Below are 24,704 nucleotides of genomic sequence, written 5' to 3' on the forward strand. Positions count from 1 at the left end.
CCAATCTTAACATTCAGCAATTTAGGACTAAACAATTATTATTTGTTTTGCTCTTTTATAAAATGTCTTGTAAAATGTTTCCTGACTTCAAAAACCCGTAAAATAACAAGGAATTATTTCAAAAGCCCATAAAATAACATAGCAACTTTTAACCTTTATCTTTAAAACTTGATTATTCTACTAATGAACTAACATACACTCATTTAAGGGTGGAAACCAAGATAACTGCATCTTTCAACCTCTGCATTTAATCTGTATTAATCAAGATAGATTAAAGATGAATGGTTCCTATTTTTCCCAAAGGGAAATCCTGATTGACAAATAAAAATAAACAAATATTGCACTGCCCAATTAACATCTAAATGTAACATTTGTCATTTTTTCCCAGATGGATTATTACCCATCAGGATTCGTTTTTATTTCAGTTTACTAATGATACGCATTTTGACAGGCCTTATTTCTGTAATAACTTATATTTACAATACAGCAAAGTCAACGAAAAGTGAGTAAAAAACCAAGGTTTTGCTTTGAGCTGAATGTATTTTGGTAGCTAAAACTAGCAAACAACATGAAGTAATTATTTGCCAGATTGTGAGAAATACATAAAATAGATGGCTAGAGCTTTTCATAAACTTTAAATGGAATTTTAAAGAAATGTACAACCTTAAATTTTATGCGATTATTGGGGACAATTAACAACATTTCTGAATTCAAATTCACAATGTAAAATAAGTAGTTCGTAAACAAGTGAACACACCACAACCATTAAATACTAATTTGTATTAATTAACACCAAGAAAAAGTATAAAAAAATCTTAAGTCTGCAATGAAAAGAATTAGATATTCAAATTTGATTTAGGCAGACTATACATCACTTACCTATAGCATCTTCATATATAAAAAAATAAGAAACAAAAATATTTAAATAAAAAATTATCAGACTAATAGAATTCTGTAAAGCCAAATACAAAGAACCATTCTAAAATACCAGGAGACAAACAATGTCACTCTTGGCAAGAATTTTTTAAAAGATGAGATTGTTTAGAGAAAAAAAGAGTTATTTACTCTTAAACTGAAGGCTGCTTGTAGAGAAATAACAGAGTGGCCATATATTCTTTACTCAGATGGAATACCAGAACAAGACCACCCTTTACCAACAATGTTCACGTATACATCTACTAGAAGTAAACTTGAAAACAAAGGAAACAATACAATGAATATGAGTCTCCAAATAAATGTACACATGATTGGCAACGGCATCCTAGAATTCCTAAAATAATGAAGGTAACATAAGGCCTGATCCCTTTTATTGTTTGTTTTAATTCATTCAGCAAATATTTAGTGAGTATCTGTGATGTACTAGGTACCATTCTAGGCACTAGGGATGCACTGGTGAACAAAACATACAAAAATCCTTACTTTCTTGGAACTATCATTTACAATAAAGATTTGCTAACTGCCTATTACAGATGCTGGTACTAAAATAACTACCACCATGTTAATTCTCTTAAGAATATGTTGAAAATGGGATAAGAATTCAATACCCCACCCCATTTTCTAATGTGTGGAAAGGTATAAAGCAAAGCAATCAAGTTGGATTCTGCTGAGAGGGGATTATTTATCTTATTTAGTCCTAATAAGAGTTTTAAAAATTACTGTGAATAAGCAAATATAGAAAGAGAAAATAGGAAATCTTTGCTTACCCATATTCCAAAATAGAATGAGAATAGACTTTTCACCTCAAAAGTCATGATTAACACCCCTCTTTAGAAACAGGAAAAATATGGGATGCAAATTATCAATAATTTCTCCCAATTTTTTTACATAATAAAATTGATCCTGTGGAGATAGTGATAAATCAGGGAACTAATCATCATAAGGCGGAATTCATGTTCACCTTACAGAATCCCACAAACCTCAAATAATTCTATATTATGCCCTATGTAGTGAGAAATAAAGGTAGCATAGTTTACTGACATTTAAAATATTAATAACACTTTTTTTAAAAAACCCAATCTCTCCACTGAAAAAATTCTACGCAACATAAAATCACCAGTTAGGTTCACAGAATGTAAAATATATTTAGCAAGTAGTTATCAACCAGAATGCATGCACTAGCAAATTCCAGCTGTTTTTGATAAATCTCAGAAACGTTAAAAGCATCCTCAAATTTCCAAGGAGGAAAAAGACAACTGGATCTTCTTCTGCGTTTAGGAAGAAACTAACCTCACTGATTAGTCAGCAGAAGCACTGATCCTTTCTCCACTGTTTATAAACCATCTGTAGAATAATTTGTATTTCTAAATATTTGACTATAAATATAATTTTGAATGAACTTCACTGTGCCTCAGAGGTGTAATAAAAATGAGTCAGGATAGCTGGAGAAAGATTATCACTGCACTATCAACATTTGCTCCCACTCTTTCCACATACTGAAGTGTCTCCGGCAGTTGTTAACAGTATGGAAGATCAGACATATTATGTAATTAAAAAAAATGAAGCCATGGAGTAATAAACATTTGTCATTGTTTATGCAGCTTAATTCACACATTTATTAACCTTAAACATTCTTTCATGAATTCTATAGAGAAAAGTAATTTTTAAAAATCTCTAACACAGTTGAAAAGCTTCAAACAAATCAACAAATACATCTTAAAAATGTATAAAAAACATGTTCTTATACTTCCATTATTGTTCATAAAAATATTAAGATGAATAACTGAAGTTAAATTTAAAATTAAACATAACATATTTTACTAAATTATACATGTCAAGTAAAAATGAACTCCAAGTTGAATACGAAAGCACAACTTGGAAGTCTGAAAGCTGAAACAGGTAACTAGAAACTTCAGGTTTTTTTTTTTTCTTATGTCCTTGCACATTTCTGAGTAAAAGGAAGAACAATTTCACTTGCCATTTTCAAAGCATAAATACAAGTTGGTCATCACCCCCCTGACACACACAGCCTAGTAGTATACAGGAAATCAGCCTTTATAATACAATCACAGATACATACCAACATAGCAGGAATATACTTATGAAATATAAAAGAGTGACATACTAAATACCAATTTTCAGAAATGAAAAAACTTGTATTTCTTTTTTTTTTTTTTTTGAGACGGAGTCTCACTGTGTCTCCCAGGCTGGAGTGCAGTGGCGCGATCTCGGCTCACTGCAAGCTCCGCCCCCCGGGTTCACGCCATTCTCCCGCCTCAGCCTCCCAAGTAGCTGGGACTACAGGCGCCCGCTACCGCGCCCGGCTAGTTTTTTTTGTATTTTTAGTAGAGACGGGGTTTCACCATGTTAGCCAGGATAGTCTCGATCTCCTGACCTTGTGATCCACCCGCCTCGGCCTCCCAAAGTGCTGGGATTACAGGCTTGAGCCACCGCGCCCGGCCAAAAACTTGTATTTCTTAAACTGTTTCAAAAGGAAGGGCCAGAATATATGTTATTATCTTTAAGTTTATATGTATGATTTTTCACCAAAATTATAGGCATTCTCCAAGTTGGCTAACCTGGTTTTGTTTTCCATGATACTTTCCTTTGAAAAAACAAACAAGATAAAATACCCCATCTAAAAACAAATGTGTAAGAACATAAGGAGGTATTTAGTGCTATTTTAAGATTTAAAATGAAAATGTTTCAAAAATCAAGTATTTAAAAAAACACAGTTAAAACATTTTCTACGAGTAAGTTTTAGGTTCACTGAAAAAAAATCGTTTCATTTGGGTGATCTAATTTCGAGCTTTTCAGTTACAAAATATGAAAAAGAAATAAGAAGGCATAATACTTTATCCCTAAATTTAAGAACAAATTGTCAGTTGGGGGAGAAATTCTAATTCTTACTAAAACGTCACTAGTGTTAAGTTAGCAGAAAATCAATCTAAAACGAATTTAAATCATGGGTCTATTTACTTTTTTCCATATATTCAGAAATCATCTTAACAAAACAAATTTTTATTCAGCATTTTCATGGGTTTCGCAAATGTGAACAGTTGATAAAAATGTTTATAATTTCACAAAACTATCATCACCTTTCTTACACTTACCAGTGTCATAGTGATATCTGCATCTGATAACAGGGAACAGCTTCAGGAAATAGTAATGGTAATTGTTTTATCTCAATTATTAGCAATTTATGGCTTGTAGACAGTCTCCCTTTTTCTTCTGGTTCACTTTCACTTCTCTTTAGGTCTTAGGACCTGAGTTCAACTATAGGGCTGTCTACTGCCCACTTTACATAGTCTAACTGGCAAACAAATAATTTTCAAACAGTTTGTCATTGGATTTGACATTAATAATCTTTTTTCTACTTAAAGAATATTACCGGTCACACAAGTAGACATGGCTGTTTGACAGGGATGCAGATTACAAGTATTTGCTTCATAGTAAATGAATATCAAACCAGAACATTTTAGATATTGAAAATCACTATTATTACTTTTTACAAACACACGGCAACTTGTTACTAACTTGAAAATATTGTATCTGTACCCAAAGAGTACAGAAATCTAATAAGGCATTATACTGGAGACTCTTAGTTTTTGGATATTTCACTGTACAAAATAGCCATTAAATGACACAGAGATCATAAGGGGCTGAGAAAGGAAGGTTAAGAAGCAAAATAAATAAGTAAATAAATAAAACAAGCATTTAGAGGCAAGCAACACATGCAGAACAAGCAAGAGATTAGTGTACATGAAGAAGAGGCAACTTACATGGCTGTTGAGAAGAGAGCTTCTGTGAGTGGACAGACCGTCAGACTTTTGCAGCGTCTCAATCGCCATTTCAATCTGATAATAGATGTCATTAAAAAAAGGGCTCAAGACAAGATAGTAATAAAAGGCTGACCAGAGAATTTCTGATAGATTCTTTAAAGTTCAACTTCTTCCTCAATGGTTGTTAATGAATAGCTATCGCTTAATGTGTTTCCCCTCACTTCTTCCCCACCCTCCAGAGAATAAAATAAAAATATGCACACTAATAATAAGCCCATTCACAAAGTAAACCTTTTTTGAACATTCCATAATTATCAGAATGGAGACCTGAGGAGCAGGAACCCCGGTGGATTTTTCTCCTTATGAATAAACATTCTTGACTTACATAGTTCAGGATGTGGGATAGTAACCATTCTCTTTCTAAATAGTCTCCCACCTAAAGAGTATTTAATATTAGTGCTATTCTGTCATGAAAGGAAAATCATACTGCAGATTTTGAGTTTAATATGCATTAATATTTTAATGCAAATGAACAAGATTCTTTCATTAATGTCCAAAAGTTACTAAATCTATACATTCCTCCATTAATCCCGTATTAAAATATGGAAGTAGGGGGTGATTAGTACGACCAAATATGAAGAAGTAGTGCTGATCCCTACATTATATTTTAGGATATAGTGGTAAGGCAGAAATATTAGAAATGACAGCAGAAATGGAATGTAGAAGAGAAAATAATTCAGAGCCAACAAAGAGAAGGGACAACCACAGAAACAGCTTTATTCCATGAAATCTCAGCATAGCATGAGAAATTATTAAATACCAGCTGTTACTGATAAATGTGATATACTCTTAATAACCTCATATTTAAAGTTATCTATCTTTCAACTCCTGGAAGTATTGCAAGTTCCATTAAAAACAGGTACTGAACACCCTGTATTTGGACACTGAGCTATACTAACAATATTAGCTAAATTCAAAAGAAAAAAAATCACACCATGCAATTTAAGAGAGAAAATTGATTTCATTATTTTTAACAGTCTGATTACATCAACAATTCAGTATAAGCAGTTATAAAAATATTTAGAGCTTTAAAACATAGTTAACTGTCTTATACTTTGGCTATGGAAATCGAAAAAGATTTGAAATTTTAACATACTGCCCCCCCGCCAAGAAAAATAATGCAGTAATGTCCATTGCAAAGTCTTAATTTTCTACCAAGTTGCCAATTTCTTTATGGTAAAACACTTTATACACAGAATATTCAGTATCAATTATATCAACATTAAATCTAATTTTCTTCTAAACAACTTAGGAATTAATAGCTTTAATTTTATTTTACATTATTTTCCCACATTGCTAATTCTTCCCTGGAGTTAATAAAATGTAATACTGAAAAGCATATGTTAGGTTAAGAAATCATTAAAAAATTCTTAAAATAGATATTAAATTAATTCATAGGAAGATATAATACAATTTATCCTACTGCTAACTTTTTTTAGACAACAAAATTAAGTAAACTGGCTTCTAAAACATTCTCTGCCAGAATGGATGTTAATGCAGTTTATCACTATACTTGAAAATAGTGATACTGCACAAATGAAAACAGATATATTACAGAAAGAGTAATGTAAATGTAATGAATAAACAAACATTTTGACAAAACATTAAACTGTGAAACTATAAAGGACTTTGGTATAACATCTCTTAAAACATGATCAATAAGTGCTTTGTTTTCAAAGGGAAAACAGAGCAGAAAACAAGTCAAAGGATTCATGTGACTACAATTCACTTATAGGAAGAATTTGCTCAAAACCCTAATTTGCCATTATACCTATATTTTCTTTAATGTTTGAGTGTGGAGAATTTGAGGTAAGATTTCAGTCTAGCAAATAAAAATAAGATGATCTGTAACTTTTGATATTATAATTTTAAATGAAAGGTAAATTACCAGATACATAATTGCTGAGTAACACTAAAGAAGAAGTCCATGCTCTCAGTTTGTTAATAAGCACCTTTCAGTTGGATAAACCAGCACTTCTTTTTCTGGGGGAGAAAAAATCAGAGATCTGCTTCTGTTATTGAAGCTGTTATTTTATGGTGGTCCTAGATTTCCAGATGATTCCTTAGAAGTCCAGGCTTTTAGGAAACGGCCTTCTCATTTCTGGCCAGTTTTTTAAGAACTTTGGAAAGGAGCAAGGAAATATGTGGGTGAAACTGGATTCCCCAGGAATGTATACACTGACATTCCAGAATGCTTTGGACCTTCAGAATTTTGGTTCTTCTTTGTGTCACTTTGTAATATAGGTAACAAAAGGGGTATTTCTTTTGGCTTTAGGAATCTTCTGCCTAACCGACTTAGGCCTGTGCTGAATTTGTGGAGCCCGGGGAATGGAAAGGCAGAAACATGGAATGATAGGACAATCAAGAAACAAAGACTGAGTTTTTCTACAAGGAAGACACCAGTCTTAGCATGCATGTTAGAGCCTACTTGGAAACCCACTGGCTTCCAAATACTCATGAATTCTTTAAGGCTTATTAATTAGTCCAATGGGATAACCAGGTCATTTAGTTACCATCTCACTGATAAGAACTTCTGAGACGCATACAAAAAATTAACATTTATTATATTCATTTAAAAAATATATTGAAGGGAATTCCAATCTCATGAAAGGATCACAGCCCTGATTACATTTTTTAAAGAACAGTTTTTTTCTTTTTTAAGTACATAGTAACTGGGTGACTGTCATTTATAAAGTTGTGTGCAAAAGATCATGATTACAAAAATTTTTCATACTTCAATAGACATTACAATCCAGTAAGAGAGATAGGGTATATAGTCATATATATGAATAAATGCATAATTACCCAGATTTTATGGTTTGTCTGTGTCCCCAGCCAAATCTCATCTTGAATTGTAGCTCCCATAATTCTAACATGTTGTGGGAGGGAGCCAGAGGGAGGTAACTGAATCATGGGGGTGGTTTCCCCAACACTATTCTTGTGGTAGTAAGTCTCACGAGATCTGATGGCTTTATAAAGGGTTTCCCCTTTTGCTTGGCTCTCATTCTGTCTTGCCTGCTGCCATGTAAGATGTGCCTTTTGCCTTCTGCCATGACTGTGAGGTCTCCCCAGACATGTGGAACTGTGAGTTCATTAAACCTCTCTTTCTTTATAAATTACCCAGTCTCAGATATGTCTTTATCAGCAGCATGAGAACGGACTAATACACCAAACAAGACTGTTTGTAACAAAAATACAAGTATAGTTCAGAAAGGTGGAAGAAAAGAAGAGTAGTAGTCTTTAACTTTTGAGGAGTCTTTAACCCTTTTGAAGATGTAATGAAAACTGTGAACTCTCTACTTGGAAAAAATGTATGTAAGAACACCTAAAAAATTCACATTTATTTTCTTAGTTTATTGACTCTCCGAATTCAAAACCCAAGTATTAAAAGATGGAAGTATTCAGGGGGTAAAAGGGAAATCTAGGAAGAATCGACTTAATAGAACCAGGAGTCAAAAAAGCACAGGGTGTGTCCATAATAGGGAAATGGCAAAAAACCTAGTTTGTAGGGCATGAGCTATAAATATACATTTCATATATATATGGGAGCGGTATGAGTGAGGCTGAAAAAAATAGGTTGGAAGTAGATAATATATGTGGGAATTAGGGAAAAAGCGATGTCATTAAGGTTTTGAGGAAAGTGTAGGGATGTATGAAAAATGCTAATTTTCAGATAAAGCCAGGAGATGGGTTTTGCTAGGTATAATGGGCCATGTTAGTAGTAAAGTTAAAATAGGTAAGAGGAAAGTGTGCCCAATAAATGCTTGTGGATTGAATAGAAGCTTCTGGGACAACAATAAGGGAAGAGACTATCACTCACAGGAATATATTATGACAATGGCGGGAAAGTGAGGGTGAGGAAGAGGCAAGAGGAATAATGCAGAAATGGGGAAGAAGAGTAATAATGAGTTGGAATTTTGAAATTACAAAGATATGAAGGATTAACTAGCTGCATGATTCCAAATGGATTACTAATGTCACTCCTATGAATTCGTCCATGATTTGGGTTTATCATAGTTTCAAGGGGGTAGTTTCATGCATATGGGGAGGAGTTGGATAGAGGGACAGAGGGATAGTGTGCAAATTAGCTAGATGCTAGATAAAATGTTAGTGAATTAGGATAAGTTTCTACCAGTCTCTTCAAAGATTAAATCGATTTGTTAAATTTTCCATTATTGTAGATTAGATATTTAAGTAAATATTTGTTCAGTCTTCTGAGAGTTTACCAATCTCAAGAAAAAGATGGCACACATCAGCATTTGACACCCAAAATACTAATCCCAAAGTGGACTGGTGAGATCACATGCTTCCAGTTTATTGTGGATCACTTAAAAAGTTAAGTTCATTCCTTAGGAAAAATTTATAAATTCTGCTAAATAGAAATATGCGTAACACTAAATGATGTTTTACCATAATACTCATGACTGTCATATTTAAGACAGGAAATGATGATCAGTTAACACCGATGGAAAATTTGCCTAAAAGTAGGCTCACTGATCCAGAAGATTACTGGCCCAAATGTTCAATGCGATATTCTTATATATCATCTGAGGAAATGCTCCTAACCTCAACAAAGATATTATATCCCCATAGCTTCATGCAATGAAAATGATTACGTTACCAGGTAGCTAGAATTTAAAAGTGATTCAAATTCAAGCTTTTTTTTAAAGTATAAGAATAAAATCAACGAACTATTCCTCTTCCAGTATAACTATGGTGTGTGCTGCTGCTGATAGTGGGAAATTCGTTAAACTAGCAGAGTTTCAAAAATACATAAGTGATTAAAGGCAAACTGAATGAATTAAATAACTGAATACTACTGGAAGGAAGGGATATTACTTCTTGCTGTTACAGTTTGACAGAGCATGGGTAAGGTGGTTCTTTAGTAGAAAATTGACAAATAATACCAGGCATTCTGATAGGGGCAGGTTAGTGAACATTTTAGGCAAAGCAAACAAGGTAAGACTGCATAATGTAGGTTCAAGGAAGGGTAAGATTGGTGATATGACTTGGCTCTGTGTCCCTCCACAAATCTAATCTTGTAGTTCCCATAATTCCCATGTGTTGTGGGAGGGATCCAGTGGGACATGACTGCATCATGGGGCCGGGTCTTTCCTGTGCTGTTCTTCTGATAATGAATGGATCTCATGAGATCTCATGGTTTTAAAAATGGGAGTTTCTCTGCACGAGCTCTCTTTTTGCCTACCACCATCCATATAAGATGTGACTTGCTCTTCCTCGCCTTCTGCCATGATTGTGAGGCTTCCCCAGCCATGTTGTACTGTGAGTTATACATTAAACCTGTTTCCTTTGTAAATTGCCCAGTCTTGTGTATGTCTTTTTCAGCAGCATGAAAATGAACTAATACAATTGGCTGAATGATAACGTTCCTTTAAGGATAGGTAAATACGTACAGACTGCAATTTCATGGCTAGGAGTGTTCAGTTATACAGGATGTGGGCCATTGTTAAAAAGTCTTGAGAAAGGGAATTAATCTGGCATTACTTCATATATTATTAATAATTTGGGATATAATGTAGGATAGGAGAGAATCTAGACAGGAAAACCAACTTGGAAGCTATGATAATAGTCCAGGATTGAGGTGAGAAACTGGTGATAACACTGCAGTGAGAATGAAAGGGATGAATACAAATATTTTCAAATTATAGCTCTAACAGTGGGAGTCTAAGGGAGAAGGCCTGATAGTGCCGTATTTTTACTTGAAATGAACACAATGGCCTTTATTTCATCACTATGTGATTAGAACATTTCAAATACACATATCAAACACATTGACATGAATAGATTATAAAATGTTTTTCCTGCTCATTTCTCTGCTGCATAGATCATTTATTATTCTATATTCTAAGAATACAGATCATTTTGTTATTGAAATTTCAACTGTAGTGCAAAGTACGGTAATCACATTAACAAGAGGCCTTGTGACAACCTAAGTTAGACGAATTCAAAGCCTCAGTGATATCTCTCTTCTTGAGCATTGCACCTTCCTCTCTTTTTCCTCTTAGATTCTTTCAATTTTTAAAAATGTTCTTCTGCCTTTTTTTACTTAATGGTACAGAACCAATTTTTTTTAAATATTAAAAAGTTCATTTTTTCCATTAAAAATGGGGATGGTAAACATTCTCCATTTTTTTCTTTAAACTTATAAACCTTTAGACTATGGATATTTGAAAAATCAATTCTCTGAACTAAGACACACTGTCTATATATAATCTATTAAATGACCCTGGGACTGAGTCACTAATAGTGTACACCTCCTCCCTATGATTATCTAATGTTAGGATACATAGTGCTTGGGAATTAAGACTGGTTCATGAGGGTCCTGGACTATTGCCTCACAATCAGATAAGAGGCTATGGCAACTCCTGTTAAGATCAAATGGTGGGGTGAGCCATTGTTGGTTCTCAGCTAAAGATGGGAACCCTCCATTCAGTGCTACTGGAAGCCAGACATATTTTCAGAAGATGAAGAGGGGGTTTCAGCACTGCCTTTAGACAGACTGCTGAAATGTCAGAGTGACTGATCTCTGGGGCAGAAAAGTGATAAAGGACAATGAAAAGTTTCCCAGCCTTAGGAATTATATGTGGTCTCAAAGCCTGGCAAAGGTTGAAGAGTGAAAAGTTCAGGCAGTGTGAAGAACTTCCACATTACATGCCAATTTACATGTCAGATTTCTGATCACATACTACCAGGAAGATGAAAAGATCTCTTTGCAATGTGTCATATGACAAAGTGCTATGGAACATAAATAGAAAAATCAAACCTGGTTGGATTAACTTGCTGAGAGAGTGATTTACAATGAAGCCTATTCAGAGTAAATTAGATTTCATCAGAGGGTATAGAGACGACCCACCCCCATGCCATGACTTTTGCTGTGAATGAGTTCAACTGAGTGAAGAAAGAGAGGAAGGTGTATGGGTTGCTATGAGAAAATATCTGGAGCACCAGAGAGGAATTGGAGAGTTACAGTAAATATATTTGTGAGTAAGCTCCCCTAACCAAACTTTGAATCCTTGAAAGACACAATCCCAGGAGTTGCCTTTATTTGAGCAAAATGATCTCCACACTAAGCCTGGAGAGCTAGAGAGTATACCAATTAATTTGCTTCCAGTATAGAAAGTGGCATGGTCACAAATGTGATAAAAATATGACCACACAAGCACTCACCTGGCCTTTGTTCTTGTCGGGTAGATTCAAGAAAACAAAAATGCATAGATACTGTATGGCAGAGAATATTATTTCTTTTGAGTACATCAAGCATGGGTATTTTGTGACAGACTACAGCAGTGAAGGGAACTTCCATTATTTCTCAGGAATTAGGATTAGGAATTCAGAAAGGGCAAGGGAGATGTCATATTTCACACCCAGGGAGAAAAAATATCAAGTTTAGTGGAGCTCCAACAAAGATACAGCAACCCTTCTAGGAAGAACCTGTAGGGTACAGGGCACCTATCTCCTGGGGACAGAGACGGTGCAATAAATCCGTGGCCTAAAACTCAGGCTGAAAACAACTCCAATCACCAAGATGCTAATGCTGCCTTGTTGGAATGAGGGACAGGCAGACAGTCTCCAAGTATTCAAGAGCCACCCTGAGGCTTATGCCACATCTATCCAAAAATTAGCATCAAAAAAGAGATTTTTGGGAAAAGTTTTAACCTAAGCCAGGGGGAAAAGAGGATGAGGGTGGGGAGGAGAGGGTCAAATGATGTCCAGTAAATGTTGTGCTTGTGTTCTCTTCCCATGCTCAAAGAAGGCATCAATATTATATTTTTTCAAAGGCAATACATATTGTGAAAAAGAAAAATGTAATAGAAAAGAAAAAACACATTTTCCCTATTATAAGGGAATGCATTTTTTCTATTATAAGGGAACACATTTTCCCTATTATAAGTCCTCATTGCCTTCTAAAGGAGAGTCCTTCTCATAGGATGGCTCTTTGTTTTGCAGAGTTGCTCTCAGGTTTAAGTGTTCACTGAAACACTGAGAGATTTTGAGAGATTTAGAGGAGACAGAATGATCCCAGACCTGGAAAGACTGAAGGTGGAGGATCACTGGCAGAATAAAAGCACAGAGTGGGGAGAACAAGCTGGTACAAAGAGGCTTTGTGTGACCATCTTTTAGAGGGTGTGATGCTAAACAGTGCTTTCCCCTACAAAATCTTCAGTAAAACCGATGCCACGTGCAGATACTTCTAGTACAAGTAATCAAGACTGGCTGGAGCACAGGGATCATTTAGGGGCAGTTGATAATGCCAAAAAGGTAAACCTCAGTTTGAAATGTAGCAAAATGGGAAGAGGTGTTGAGTCTTTTCTATGATTTACATGGAACCAAAAGAGGCTCCCTTGGACATGTTGGTTACATACACATCTATTGAACATCCCAAACAAAGTATCATATATATGGACAATTAGAACTCTCTCTTAATGTAAATATCAACCTGTCATTCCATTATATGCTAATAAGGCAGGAAGAAAAAGAACAATTATATCATCTTATTTATTGTCTTTATAGGTCAAGGCATGTTCTCTCGACTCTGAAATGGCTTTTTAATCTTTTGTTAAAAGATTAAAGGTCAAGATTGATATATTCAACTATCACTGTAATTAAAATTGGTTTCATGGTAGAAACTTTCTTTTCTAGAACTGTTAAAGTGATTTGAAAATGGAATAGTACAATGCTTTATGAATTATAAAGGCTTTCTATATTAATTCTCATTTTATCTTCACAACAACTTTGTAAAATAGGAAAGGTAACGAATATTACCTCCTTTTTAACAGATTAGAAACCTGAGGCTATGTGGGATTGACAGATTTTCTTGAGCTTTGTAGACTTCCTTGGGTATTAACTATGAAGTTGAAATCCAAGATTTATCATGCTTAAATTCAACATCATTGCCATCATATACAAATATAACATGAATATAAATAAAGTATAAATATTTCAAATTGTTGTAATGAAATTATCTTCTGAGGAGTGAGTGGTTTATAAAACCAAAATTTGCTAAATGATTTACTGTTAACAAACAATTGACTTTCTAACTGGAAAAATTTAAATATGATCGATAAGCATTACTCAAAAATGACTTAAAATGATGAAGTTAATAGGCAACAAAAAGTTTTAACTAGATAGTTAAATTTTAATCATCAAAACAGTTACCTAATGTATAACAATTGCATTTTCTTGTTAATACAGGTTACTCTGTTAACCTCATCAGTGAGTGCTTTCTCAGAGACATAGCATTTCTGTTTTCTTGTGAAAACAGCAAATTATTTAAAGAAACTTAATGAAGAGGATACACTTAAAACCAGGAATTTCCTTCTGGGTAATTTCTCTTCTGATCTTTAGGACTTTAAATTTTGTTTGTATCTGAAATCAGGTAAGACAAAAACATTTCTACCTGGTTTGCGTCTTGAGATCAGGTAAGATAGAAACATTTCTACTTGGAGACTTATGTTTAGAAAAGATAATTGTGATGGCTGGCATCAGCATGTAGCCACCACTCACACCTGTGTGAAATGACAGCCTCCTGGTGTGTGTGAAGAGGAGGGTACATCCTACAGGAAGCCATTCAACCAGGAACAACAAAAGAACACTTTCCTTTTGCATTTAGTCTCTATAATCACTAAAATTGCGGTTCTTCAAATTGTGATCCTGAACCAGCAGTATCAAAATCATTTGGGTACCTGTTAGAAATGCCAAACAAGGCCGGGCGCGGTGGCTCTCACCTGTAATCCCAGCACTTTGGGAGGCAAAGGCAGGTGGATCACCTGAGGTTAGGAGTTCAAGACCAGCCTGGCCAACATGGCAAAACCCCATCTCTACTAAAAATACAACAAATTAGCTGGGAGTGGTAGTGGGCGCCTGTTATCCCAGCTACTGGGGAGGCTGAGGCAATTGCCTGACTCTGGGAGGCAGAGGTTCCAGTGAGCCAAGATTGCACCACTGCAAGCCAGCCAGGGCAACAGAGCGAGACTCTGCCCCCGACCCCCCCACCCCACCTCCCCAAAAAATGCCAAACAAAACAAACCCCTACAATGGAGACTCTGTCCCCAGGCCTTTCATACATGTATTGTAAATGCTCTAACCTCCTCTTTCATTTGCCCAAAGCAGTGTTTTTCAGAATGTAAGGTGCAACTAATTAGTGGGTTACAGAATCAATAATGTAGGTACTGACCAGCATTTCTAAAAAATTAACTGAATAGAGTAGAAAATAATCAGAGTTAACTGCACACAGTATGGATAAGTATTGCTTCATGAAACTTCAGTTTCAGTCATATGTATATACGTACATGTATGTACATGTATGTAGATGTGCACTCATGAATATATGTATGTGCATATGAGTGAGTATTGGGCCACAGTGTAAAGGTATTTCTCATTGTAGTTTGTGGCTTTAAAACTTCAAATACCCTGTAATAAGCAGTTGAAACAGTATCAGTTCCCGTCTGGTCAATGAATACTTTCTTCTAAGTATCTCCAGAGTGTTCCTTGAGCTCAGCAGACCTGGCAGATATATACAGAAACACCACCAATCAAGCTAAGGTTCTAGCTATGATACTGTTCTTTAAGTTGTATATTCAAACAATATGTAAATACATTACTTCCACAGCAATGTCAAGAAGTAGCTTAACTGAAGAGATTGAGGATAAGCTGTTCTTTTAATCCTCAATTAAAAAAAAAAAATCCAGAAAGCAAATCTAGCCAGCTTTGTTTTTCACATCCTCTCGAACCAGAAAGTAGCTAGTAAAGACAAAATCTTGTCTGTTTTATAAATGTTCAAATATATGAAATCTTTTCCTTTCTATTCACTGATAATTTTATGACATCTAGAGAAAAAAATTAAGTTATTATGCTTTCAACCTGAAATTTTGGCAATTTTGTGCCAAAGTTATAACCTGTAAAATGTTATTCTGAACATTTTCATAAGGGGGAAAAAAATGGTTGTATAAGAAACCTGTATAAATTGAATGTGTTCTGAGAACATTTGGCTGATGCTGGGATGCTGGGTTGAAATCAAGATTGTCTTTTTGGACTTCTTTGATTATTCTGTGGAGCCCAGATTCCTCCACCCTCACTAGAAGCCTAAGAGTCTGTGATGATAAAACTAGTTTATGAGACATGAAGTACAAAAGCAGTTGGGAGTTGGAATTACCCCTCAGAAATTTGTTGGGTTACAATTAAATACAGGATTTAAACTCCATCTTACATTTTCAAATGGTCCCTGCCTTTTGCAGTTTATTCTGAGTACTAAGAACACTTTCACTTTGTAGTTAGTCTCCATAATCACTAAAACAGGCTTTCTTAAAGTGTGGTCTTGGACCAGTATTTTCAGTATCCCCCAGGCACTTGTTGGAAATGCAAATTATGGGGTCCTTGCCCACACTGACTGAATCGAAAGTCACTGGGGTGAGATCCAGTGATGCATTTTATTAGTGCTCCAGAGGATGCACACTCAAGTTTGAAAACAGGTGCACTGAAACATGATCTTTTTTTTTTTCATTGCCAGAGTCAGACTGCAATGACTACTTAAGTGAATATAAGTAGGTTGGTAACGGGCATTCCCACAATGGTGCCAGTTAACTCTACTTAAAGGGTGATTCTGCAATCTTAAGTATCATTTGCATTCATGCTTCTCTTTCACTCTCTTGCTATCCAATCCTACCCAATCTTTAGGCAATTTTGAACTTATATAAGCAATATTATCAGAAGGTAAGTACAATTTTGATAAATCTAAAATTAATCAATTGATAACGTATTAACATTTGTGATTTAAAAAATAATGTGGAAAGAAAGTAGTTGAAACTAAGTCTAAAAAGAAGTCTGGAGGCTATTTGTGAATTTCTATTTTTGCCTTGCAGGATTAGGTACCTTTCAGTGCAGGAACTAGCTCCATTAGCCCATACTGTAAGTCTTCAAATTCACAGAAGCACACTGCCTGGTCAACAGTAATACCTCAATAAATGTTTGAGAAAGTCAGTGACTAAAAAGAAAAACCCAGATTCTCAATACATAAATACAAATACAAACATCAACTTCCACTCCAAAATATTGAACAATAAGAATGGCTCTAAAAATTTCTACTAAATTTAATGCCAACTTTCACTGTTTAAACTTTCAACAGTCTAATAAATGAGGACTTTATCTGAAACCTAGGATCAGGGTTTAATGTGAACTGTGACACCTCACAGACAATATTAATACTGGGCACATAAAGGATTTGTTTTATCTACATGCATTTGGGGAATATGACCAAATAGATATAATGTATAATCATTAACAGCTTGTCCAAAATTTTAAAAAATAACAAACGACTTTTTTTTAAATAGATAATATATTCATGTCTCCCACCTTTTATTCTTAAAGTATCCTTCCTAAAGATATCTTTAGGATTGGCTGGGCGTGGTGGCTCATGCCTGTAATCCCAGCACTTCGGGAAGGCGAGGCAGGCGGATCACTTGAGGCCAGGAATTTGAGACCAGCCTGGCCAAAACAGGGAAACCCCATCTCTATCAAAAAATACAAAAACTAGCCGGGTGTGGTGGTGCGTGCCTGTAATCTCAGCTACTTGGGAGGATGAGGCAGGAGAATCACCTGAACCTGGGAGTCAGAGGTTGCAGTGAGCCGAGATCAAACCACTGCGCTCCAGCCTAGGTGACACAGCAAGACTCTGTCCCACCACCACCCCCCCCAACAAAAAAAAATTAGGATATCTTATATTATGCACATAGCAATATGTGTTTCTATTTACACACATACACTACTTTTTGCTTTGTCACTCAACAATATGATTTGGAGATTTTTTTCATATAAATGTGTATACACGTGTGTGTGCATATATATACACACACATATACTGCCTATATATACATATATAAGCATGCTACATAGCATATATATATATACACACATACACATACACATATATACTGCCTCATTATCTAGGGGCTATATGTAATTCCACTTAAGAGATAAAAGTACTAACATTTATTTACATATTTCCCTGCTAATGGATAAGGTGGTTTCGAATCTTTTTCTTTTTTGAGACAGAGTCTCTGTCACCCAGGCTGGAGTGCAATGGCACGATCTTGGCCCACTGCAACCTCCGCTTCCTGGGTTCCAGTGATTCTCCTGCCTCAGCCTCCCAAGTAGCTGGGATTACAAGTGCCTGCCACCAAACCCAGCTAATTTTTGTATTTTTAGTAGAGATGGGTTTCACCATGTTGGTGAGGCTGGTCTCGAACTCCTGACCTCGGGTGATCCACTCACCTCAGGCTCCCAAAGTGCTGGGATTGCACACGTGAAACACCGTGTCCGACCCCAGTCTTTTTCTATTACAAATAAGTCTACCACAAATATAGTTTTTATGTAGCATTTGATATACATAAGAGTATTATCAGTATGATAAATTCCTGGAAGCACACTCACTGAGTCAAAGGATATGTGTATTTTTAATTTTGATAAAAAATTTCCACATTGCTCTCCAATTTTGTGCCAATTTAGATTCCCATCAATCATGATTGAGAGTATCTGTTTCCTTACACACTTAGCAAGGCTTACCAACCTCTTCCACATTGCTTGTATGGGATGAAAGGTGGTATTTCTTTGTAGTTTATTTTTTCATTTCCTTTTCATTGGACTGCCTGTTCTTGTATTTGCTCCGTTTTCGTTATTTTTTTCTGATGGATTTGTAAGAGTGGTCTACATATTTAAAAAATTAGTCCTTTGAGTATAATACCTCAAAACTTTATGCCAGTTTGTTGTTTCACCATTGCCTTTGTTTACTGTGGTTTTCTCAGCAGAATGTTTTCACCATTATATAACTGAGTCTATCAATATTTTCCTTATAGCTTCTGGATTTTATATTATGCTTCCCACTCCAATAATAAAACACATTTTTCTATCCAAGTGAAATTAATTTTGATATAAAGACTAATATATGAACCAATCTAATTTTCCTTTATAAAATATTCAGTTGTTTCAAATATCATTTACTTATAATCCATGACTTCTCAACTCACAGGCAATGCCTCCTTTATTATATACAATATTCCTGCACGCATTTGGCCTACTTGGTCTCTAGTCTTTCATTTACCAGTCTATTCATGCGCCTAGACAATTGTTTTAATTATTATAATTTTATATACATTGTAATATCTGATAGGTTGTTTCCCTCTACCCCATCCCTCATTACTTTTATTTTTACAAAATTTTCTATACAATTCTTGCAAGTTCATTTACATGAACAGCCTTTCTTGTCAAAAAATCTACTAGCATTATAACTGAGATTATGTTGAAACATTTTATGTTAACTTAGGGAGATTAAATGTTTAATACTGAAATTTCTTATCCAAGAATATGGCATGCCTTTCCAGTTATTCAAGTTTCCCTTTGTGTCCCTGGGGAACTTTAGGTATTTCTTATTCAGCAACTGGATCTTGCACACTTATTATTAGTTTGTTGCCAGGTATTTTTTGTTTTTATTATGAGATCTTTGTTTCTATTACATTTTCTAACTATCTAGAAAAGCTATTGATTTCTTTGTGTATTAATTTTGTGGCCGGGCGCGGTGGTTCAGGCCTGTAATTCCAGCACTTTGGGAGGCCGAGGCAGGTGGATCACTTGAGGTCAGGAGTTCAAGACTAACCCAGCCAACATGATGAAACCCTGTCTCCACTAAAAATACAAAACATTAGCTGGGTTTGGTGGTGGGTGCCTGTAATTCCAGTTACTAGGGAGGCTGAGGCAGGAGAATCGCTTGAACCCAGGAGGTGGAGGTTGCAGTGAGCTGAGATTGTGCCACTGCACTCCAGCCTGGGTGACAGAGTGACACTCTCTCTCGAAAGAAAAAAAAATTGTACTGCCACCTTACTAAAATGTCTTATTAGTTGTTATAGTTTTTAATTTCATTCTCTATGATTTTTATCAAGTACACAATAATATCATCTGCAAGTTCTGACCTCTTTACCTCCCTTTGATTTTCACATTTCCTTTCTTTGGCCTAACTGCATCTTTCCTATAATTTTAAAAGCACAATTAAACATCACATCTTCCGTTCTTATGAGACAGATGAAAAAGTCACTCAAACTTACACTTAGTAAATTGGAAGTGTATATGTAAAATTATTTCTAAGTCCTTAGTTAGATTACAAAACTCCTATGTCATGGAATTTACTAACACCAATAGTTACAATCAAATGCTGTAACTAGAGTTTAAAGGAAACCAGATAATTCTGTGGCCAATAAACACAACAACTGGAGTTATGTGTACTGAGAAAGTGGTAATCAAATCACACACTTTGGGGGATGAACTAATATGCACAGGAACATGGAGAAATTCTCTCTCAGAGAACTGACAATTGGTCACAGGCACTGTGTCGTATTTTTTCCCTTTAAATTAAATACATGGACCAGTAGAAGAGGCAGTATTGAAACTTTTTGAGTCTAATATTGACTCATATGTCACTCATAGACTATGATATTAATATTTTAATTAATATTTTAATCTGCACCAAAGCATTTCATATTTTATCTGGATTATCTAATCTTTATAAGTGAAGCATTAAGTTGGTGGAGCTTTTTTCTTTAAAAATTATGCTGGTTTCAAACTAGTAACTTAACGTAAAACTTGACTTGTAGACCTAAGGAAGGATCAAGCAAAAGATATTTAAGAGGTTGCCTGAGATATAGGTTACTTTAATATTTATAAGTACAATTTTTGAGCATCATTAAACTTTGCTTATCTAGATCTTGTATGACAAAGAACCTAGCTTTTTCTGGCATGTTACCCATACACCTGTGTTCTGAAATGCTGTTTCAAATATGAAGTAGCTAAAAAATAAAATAATTCATTATATTTTGCTTTAAAATTCAGAGTAATTCACTGGCTATGCTCAGGAAAGAATGAAGGACCCTGTCATTCTCTTTGTCTTAACCTGCTAGTTTATCAAGATTTCTAGGAGTGGAATGTCTTACAGCTCTAATGGTAAAATTACTGCCTCTAGATCTTATCAGCTTCGAGGCTGGAACAGTGTGGAACTGACTGACAGCTGAATGGAATACAGATGAAGTGATGGAGACTACAAGTCATTCAAAGTCCCATTTTATTAAATGCTTTGAAAATGAGGCCCAGATCCTTCAGTCAATTTATGGTTTAGTGTAGGAAGCAGACGGTTCATGGTACTCTGTCTGAGGAGTTTCATTTGAGGGACTGAGTTGGCCCAGGGGAAAAGGGACACAGGAAAACAGAAAAAGCTAAGATCATAATGGTGATACATGTTTCTGCCAAAATAAGTGGACAGAGTTTTTTAAAAAAATATATTGAGGCTAACTGTAAAACTTAGTAAATTATTTTAAACAGAAATTACTGTTTTTCACATAAAATAAGAACTGTGATTTATGCATAATTTATGCATACTTCTAACTTAAAATTTCTTCTAAGCGTATCTTCATATATGATAATTAGAAGTGTTCATCTCATGTGACTATATTGCTTTTCTGTCTCAATGTAGTCATAACCAATAATCTAATATTATTTCAACATTTTTTCCTCCGGTAAGATAGATGGGCAATTCAGCTCCTTCTAATATAACCATTTCCCTTAAATATAAGGAAGTCCTTCATATACTAATATGAAACAAAAAGTCTCCAAGACATAAGATGTGGCATTTTTCTTACCATTTGTGTAAAAAAAATGAAAAAGAGAGGGAGTGAAAAAATATATATTCTGCTTGCATATCCTGCTAGAATATTGCTAGAATAATACTTCAAAAACTTGGTGGCAGGGCACGGTGGCTCATGTCTGTAATCCCAGCATTTTGGGAGGCTGGGGTGGGCAGATCACCTGAGGTCAGGAGTTTGAGACCAGCCTGGCCAACATGGTGAAACACTGTCTCTATTAAAAATACAAAAAACTAGCCGAGCATGGTGGTGGACACCTGTAATCCCAGCTACAAGGGAGGCTGAGGTGGCAGAATCTCTTGAACACGGGAGGCGGAGGTTGCAGTGAGCCGAGATCACGCCACTCAACTCCAGCCTGAGTGACAGAGTGAGACTCTGTCTCAAAATAATAATAATAATAATAATAATAATTTTAAAAAAAGATAAGAGAGAACGTGGTAATATTGGTTGCCTCTAAGGATGAGAATTGGGAAACAGGTGACAGAGACTCATGCACTTTCTTATATCTTTTGAACGTGCAACTTAAGAACGTGTAACTAATTCATATAAATAAATTAAAATTTTAAAATCAAACACATGGCCGTTTGTAACACAGAAGCAAAAGAATAAGAAGGTAAAATTATTTTGGAGAGCTAAACATATTTATCCTCTTAGAAAAAGCATTCTCTTACACCAAATTCATAAACATGCCAAGCCAAGAATAAATAAATAAAAGCACTCACAATTCTAAAATTAATTCTTAACTTTCTATTAATTATATAAACTAGGCCAAACTTTTACTTATATAGCAGCAGATGGACTTTCAAATTTTCCTCCAAATAATTAAATAAATTATAATATTTTACATTAATCAAAAGAGGTGGAAACATGAACAATATTAATTTCAACATATTTTTCTTGTGCCTCTTGGTGGGATCTAATTTTAGCAACATCCCATTAACATATATAAATACTAAATGTATATACATAAAGGTGTAAAAATTAACTTTCATATCACAGTCTCAAAAATGATTAATGTAATCTTAAGTATTAAGAAGAATTAAAAAAAACTCCATACATAACCATCTAAGAATAAAAATATTATTTTATGTAAAAGTGAGTAAATAAGGCTTTTTAAAGCAAGTTGGTAATTACTGCATACTCTGGTATAAGATAAATTATGTTGTGATGAGCACCAAAAAAATCACTAACTACATTCACAAACTTTTAATCTTCAAGTGAAAAGTATGTTCAGTTCCAAAACTCTAAAATTCTATAAATGATGTGATTATATAGAAAAATAATCATGAAAAATACATTAGAATATCAAATGAATGAAAACAGAGGGAAATATTATGCTGATATAGTTAGATGTATAATGAGTTCAGATTTATGACTGTAGCCAATTCTTCTACCTTAATGTCCATGTGCTACTGAAATAGTAGCAATAAACAGATCCCTAACATATTCAGGTCACAACTTAGCTGAACCCATATCCAGTGATAATTCAATAAAAATGTTATAAAATCTTTCTGAAAATTGCTATTTAATATTATCCACAGGAAATGTCTTTTAAATGTATGTGTATCTATTTACATACGTAAAAACATGGATGTATATATCTATATACATAATTATACACACATGGACCATATAAAAGGAAACAGTAAATCAAAGGAGAAATAGTATTTTGACTAAATTTGAATATTAGTAGTTGACATAATGTATTCATCATATAAAATTTGTTACCAAATTAACAAATGCTGACTTTCTAAACTTTTGTTTTAAGTTCAGGGATACTTGTGCAGGATGGGCAGGTTTGTTATACAAGTAAATGTGTGTCATGGGGATTTACTGTACCAATTATTTCATCACCTAGGTGTGAAGCCTATTATCCATTAGTTATTTTTCCTGATCCTCTCCCTCCTCCCACCCTCTACCCTCCTCTAAGGCCCAGTGTGTGTTGTTCCCCTCTATGTGTCCATGTATTCTCATCATTTAGCTTCCACTTGTGAGAACATGCAGTATTTGGTTTTCTGTTCCTGCATTAGTTTGCTAAGGATAATGGCCTCCAGCTCCAACCATGTCCCTGCAAAGGACATGATCTCATTCTTTGTTATGGCTGCTTAGTATTCCATGGTGTATATGTACCATATTTTCTTTATCCAGTCTATCACTGATGGGCATTTGAGTTGATTCCATGTCTTTGCTATTGTGAATAGTGATGCAATAAACATATGCATGCATATGTCTTTATAACAGAATAATTTCTATTACTTTGGGTGTATACCCAGTAATGGGACTGATGGGTCAAATGGGAGTTCTGACTTTAGGCCTTTGAAGAATCGCGACACTGTCTTCCACAATGTTTGAAGTAATTTATACTGCAACCAGCAGTGTGTATAAGCGTTCCGTTTTCTCCACTACCTCACCAGAAAAATGCTGAGATTTCTAAGTACCTTGAAAACTGAAAAACTGTACAATGCATAAGCCAAATATTAAGACACCTTTATGCAAATTTTTTTCATTTAAAGTTATAAGAATAAATCATATGCTCAAATAAAATTTTTCTGTTAATGACTCAGAGATTCTTCCAGTATGAGAAAGACGGTGTTAGGTTTTATGTTGAACATTAGACTAAGTAAGAAAAGTGCTAATCATTTTTCTTAGTAGTGGCTTCAATATCAAATCAATTCACTTTTTTTCATTAATATATCTCAAGAAATTGATTTGCACATTAGGATAAACTTTTCGTTTTGGTAAGAAATTATTCCTTAAAATTTTAAATAAAAGTGTTTTTGTATAGGTACAGGTAAATGTAAGAGAGAGTGTCAAGGCAATTATTCTAAGAACTGGAGCAGAAAACTTTGCCACAGGAACTGGGCCAAGTGTTTGGTTTGTGCTATTCCCAAGTACCCAAACACAGCTAGTTTTACATCAACTGAATTAACTGACTATGCATTACACTTACTGATAGTCCCCTAAGGAGTGACCCAAAGGACGATTTCTCAGTCAAGAATTTCGGCCACAGTATAGGCTACTATTGCACAGTAAGTTGCATCAGTCATTCTACAGGTTATATGTTGAACACTAAAGAACAGTAAGGAAAACTGAACTTATATGGTACAGATGGGCTCAATGTTTGCAAAGAAATGGCTTGAGTCTTGACCAACAAATCTTTAAAGATTGTGTTCATATACAATCTTTTGTACGATTCTCCAGTAAATGAAAAATATACATAAACTCAATT

At 34.8% G+C, this 24,704-nt stretch overlaps 1 protein-coding gene across 15 annotated transcripts in view; it reads right to left on the bottom strand.

The window, feature by feature from the left end:
- RFX3 (regulatory factor X3) overlaps window positions 1-24,704 on the bottom strand; it is a 311,794-nt gene that overhangs the window by 84,246 nt on the left and 202,844 nt on the right. For 14 of the 15 annotated variants that reach the window (XR_004177857.1, XR_004177855.1, XR_004177856.1 and 11 more), the window contains one exon: window positions 4,719-4,793. The exons of the other annotated variant lie outside the window; for it this stretch is intronic. Coding sequence is in view for 11 of the 14 variants with exons in the window: in XM_031654201.1 (XP_031510061.1) it covers window positions 4,719-4,793 (75 nt within the window). In the remaining 3 variants the exon portion in view is untranslated. The remainder of the gene's footprint in view (window positions 1-4,718; window positions 4,794-24,704) is intronic. 15 annotated transcript variants of the gene reach the window in all.

The sequence above is a fragment of the Papio anubis genome, chromosome 13 (assembly GCF_008728515.1).
Source record: "Papio anubis isolate 15944 chromosome 13, Panubis1.0, whole genome shotgun sequence".
Classification (NCBI taxonomy): Eukaryota; Metazoa; Chordata; class Mammalia; order Primates; family Cercopithecidae; genus Papio; species Papio anubis.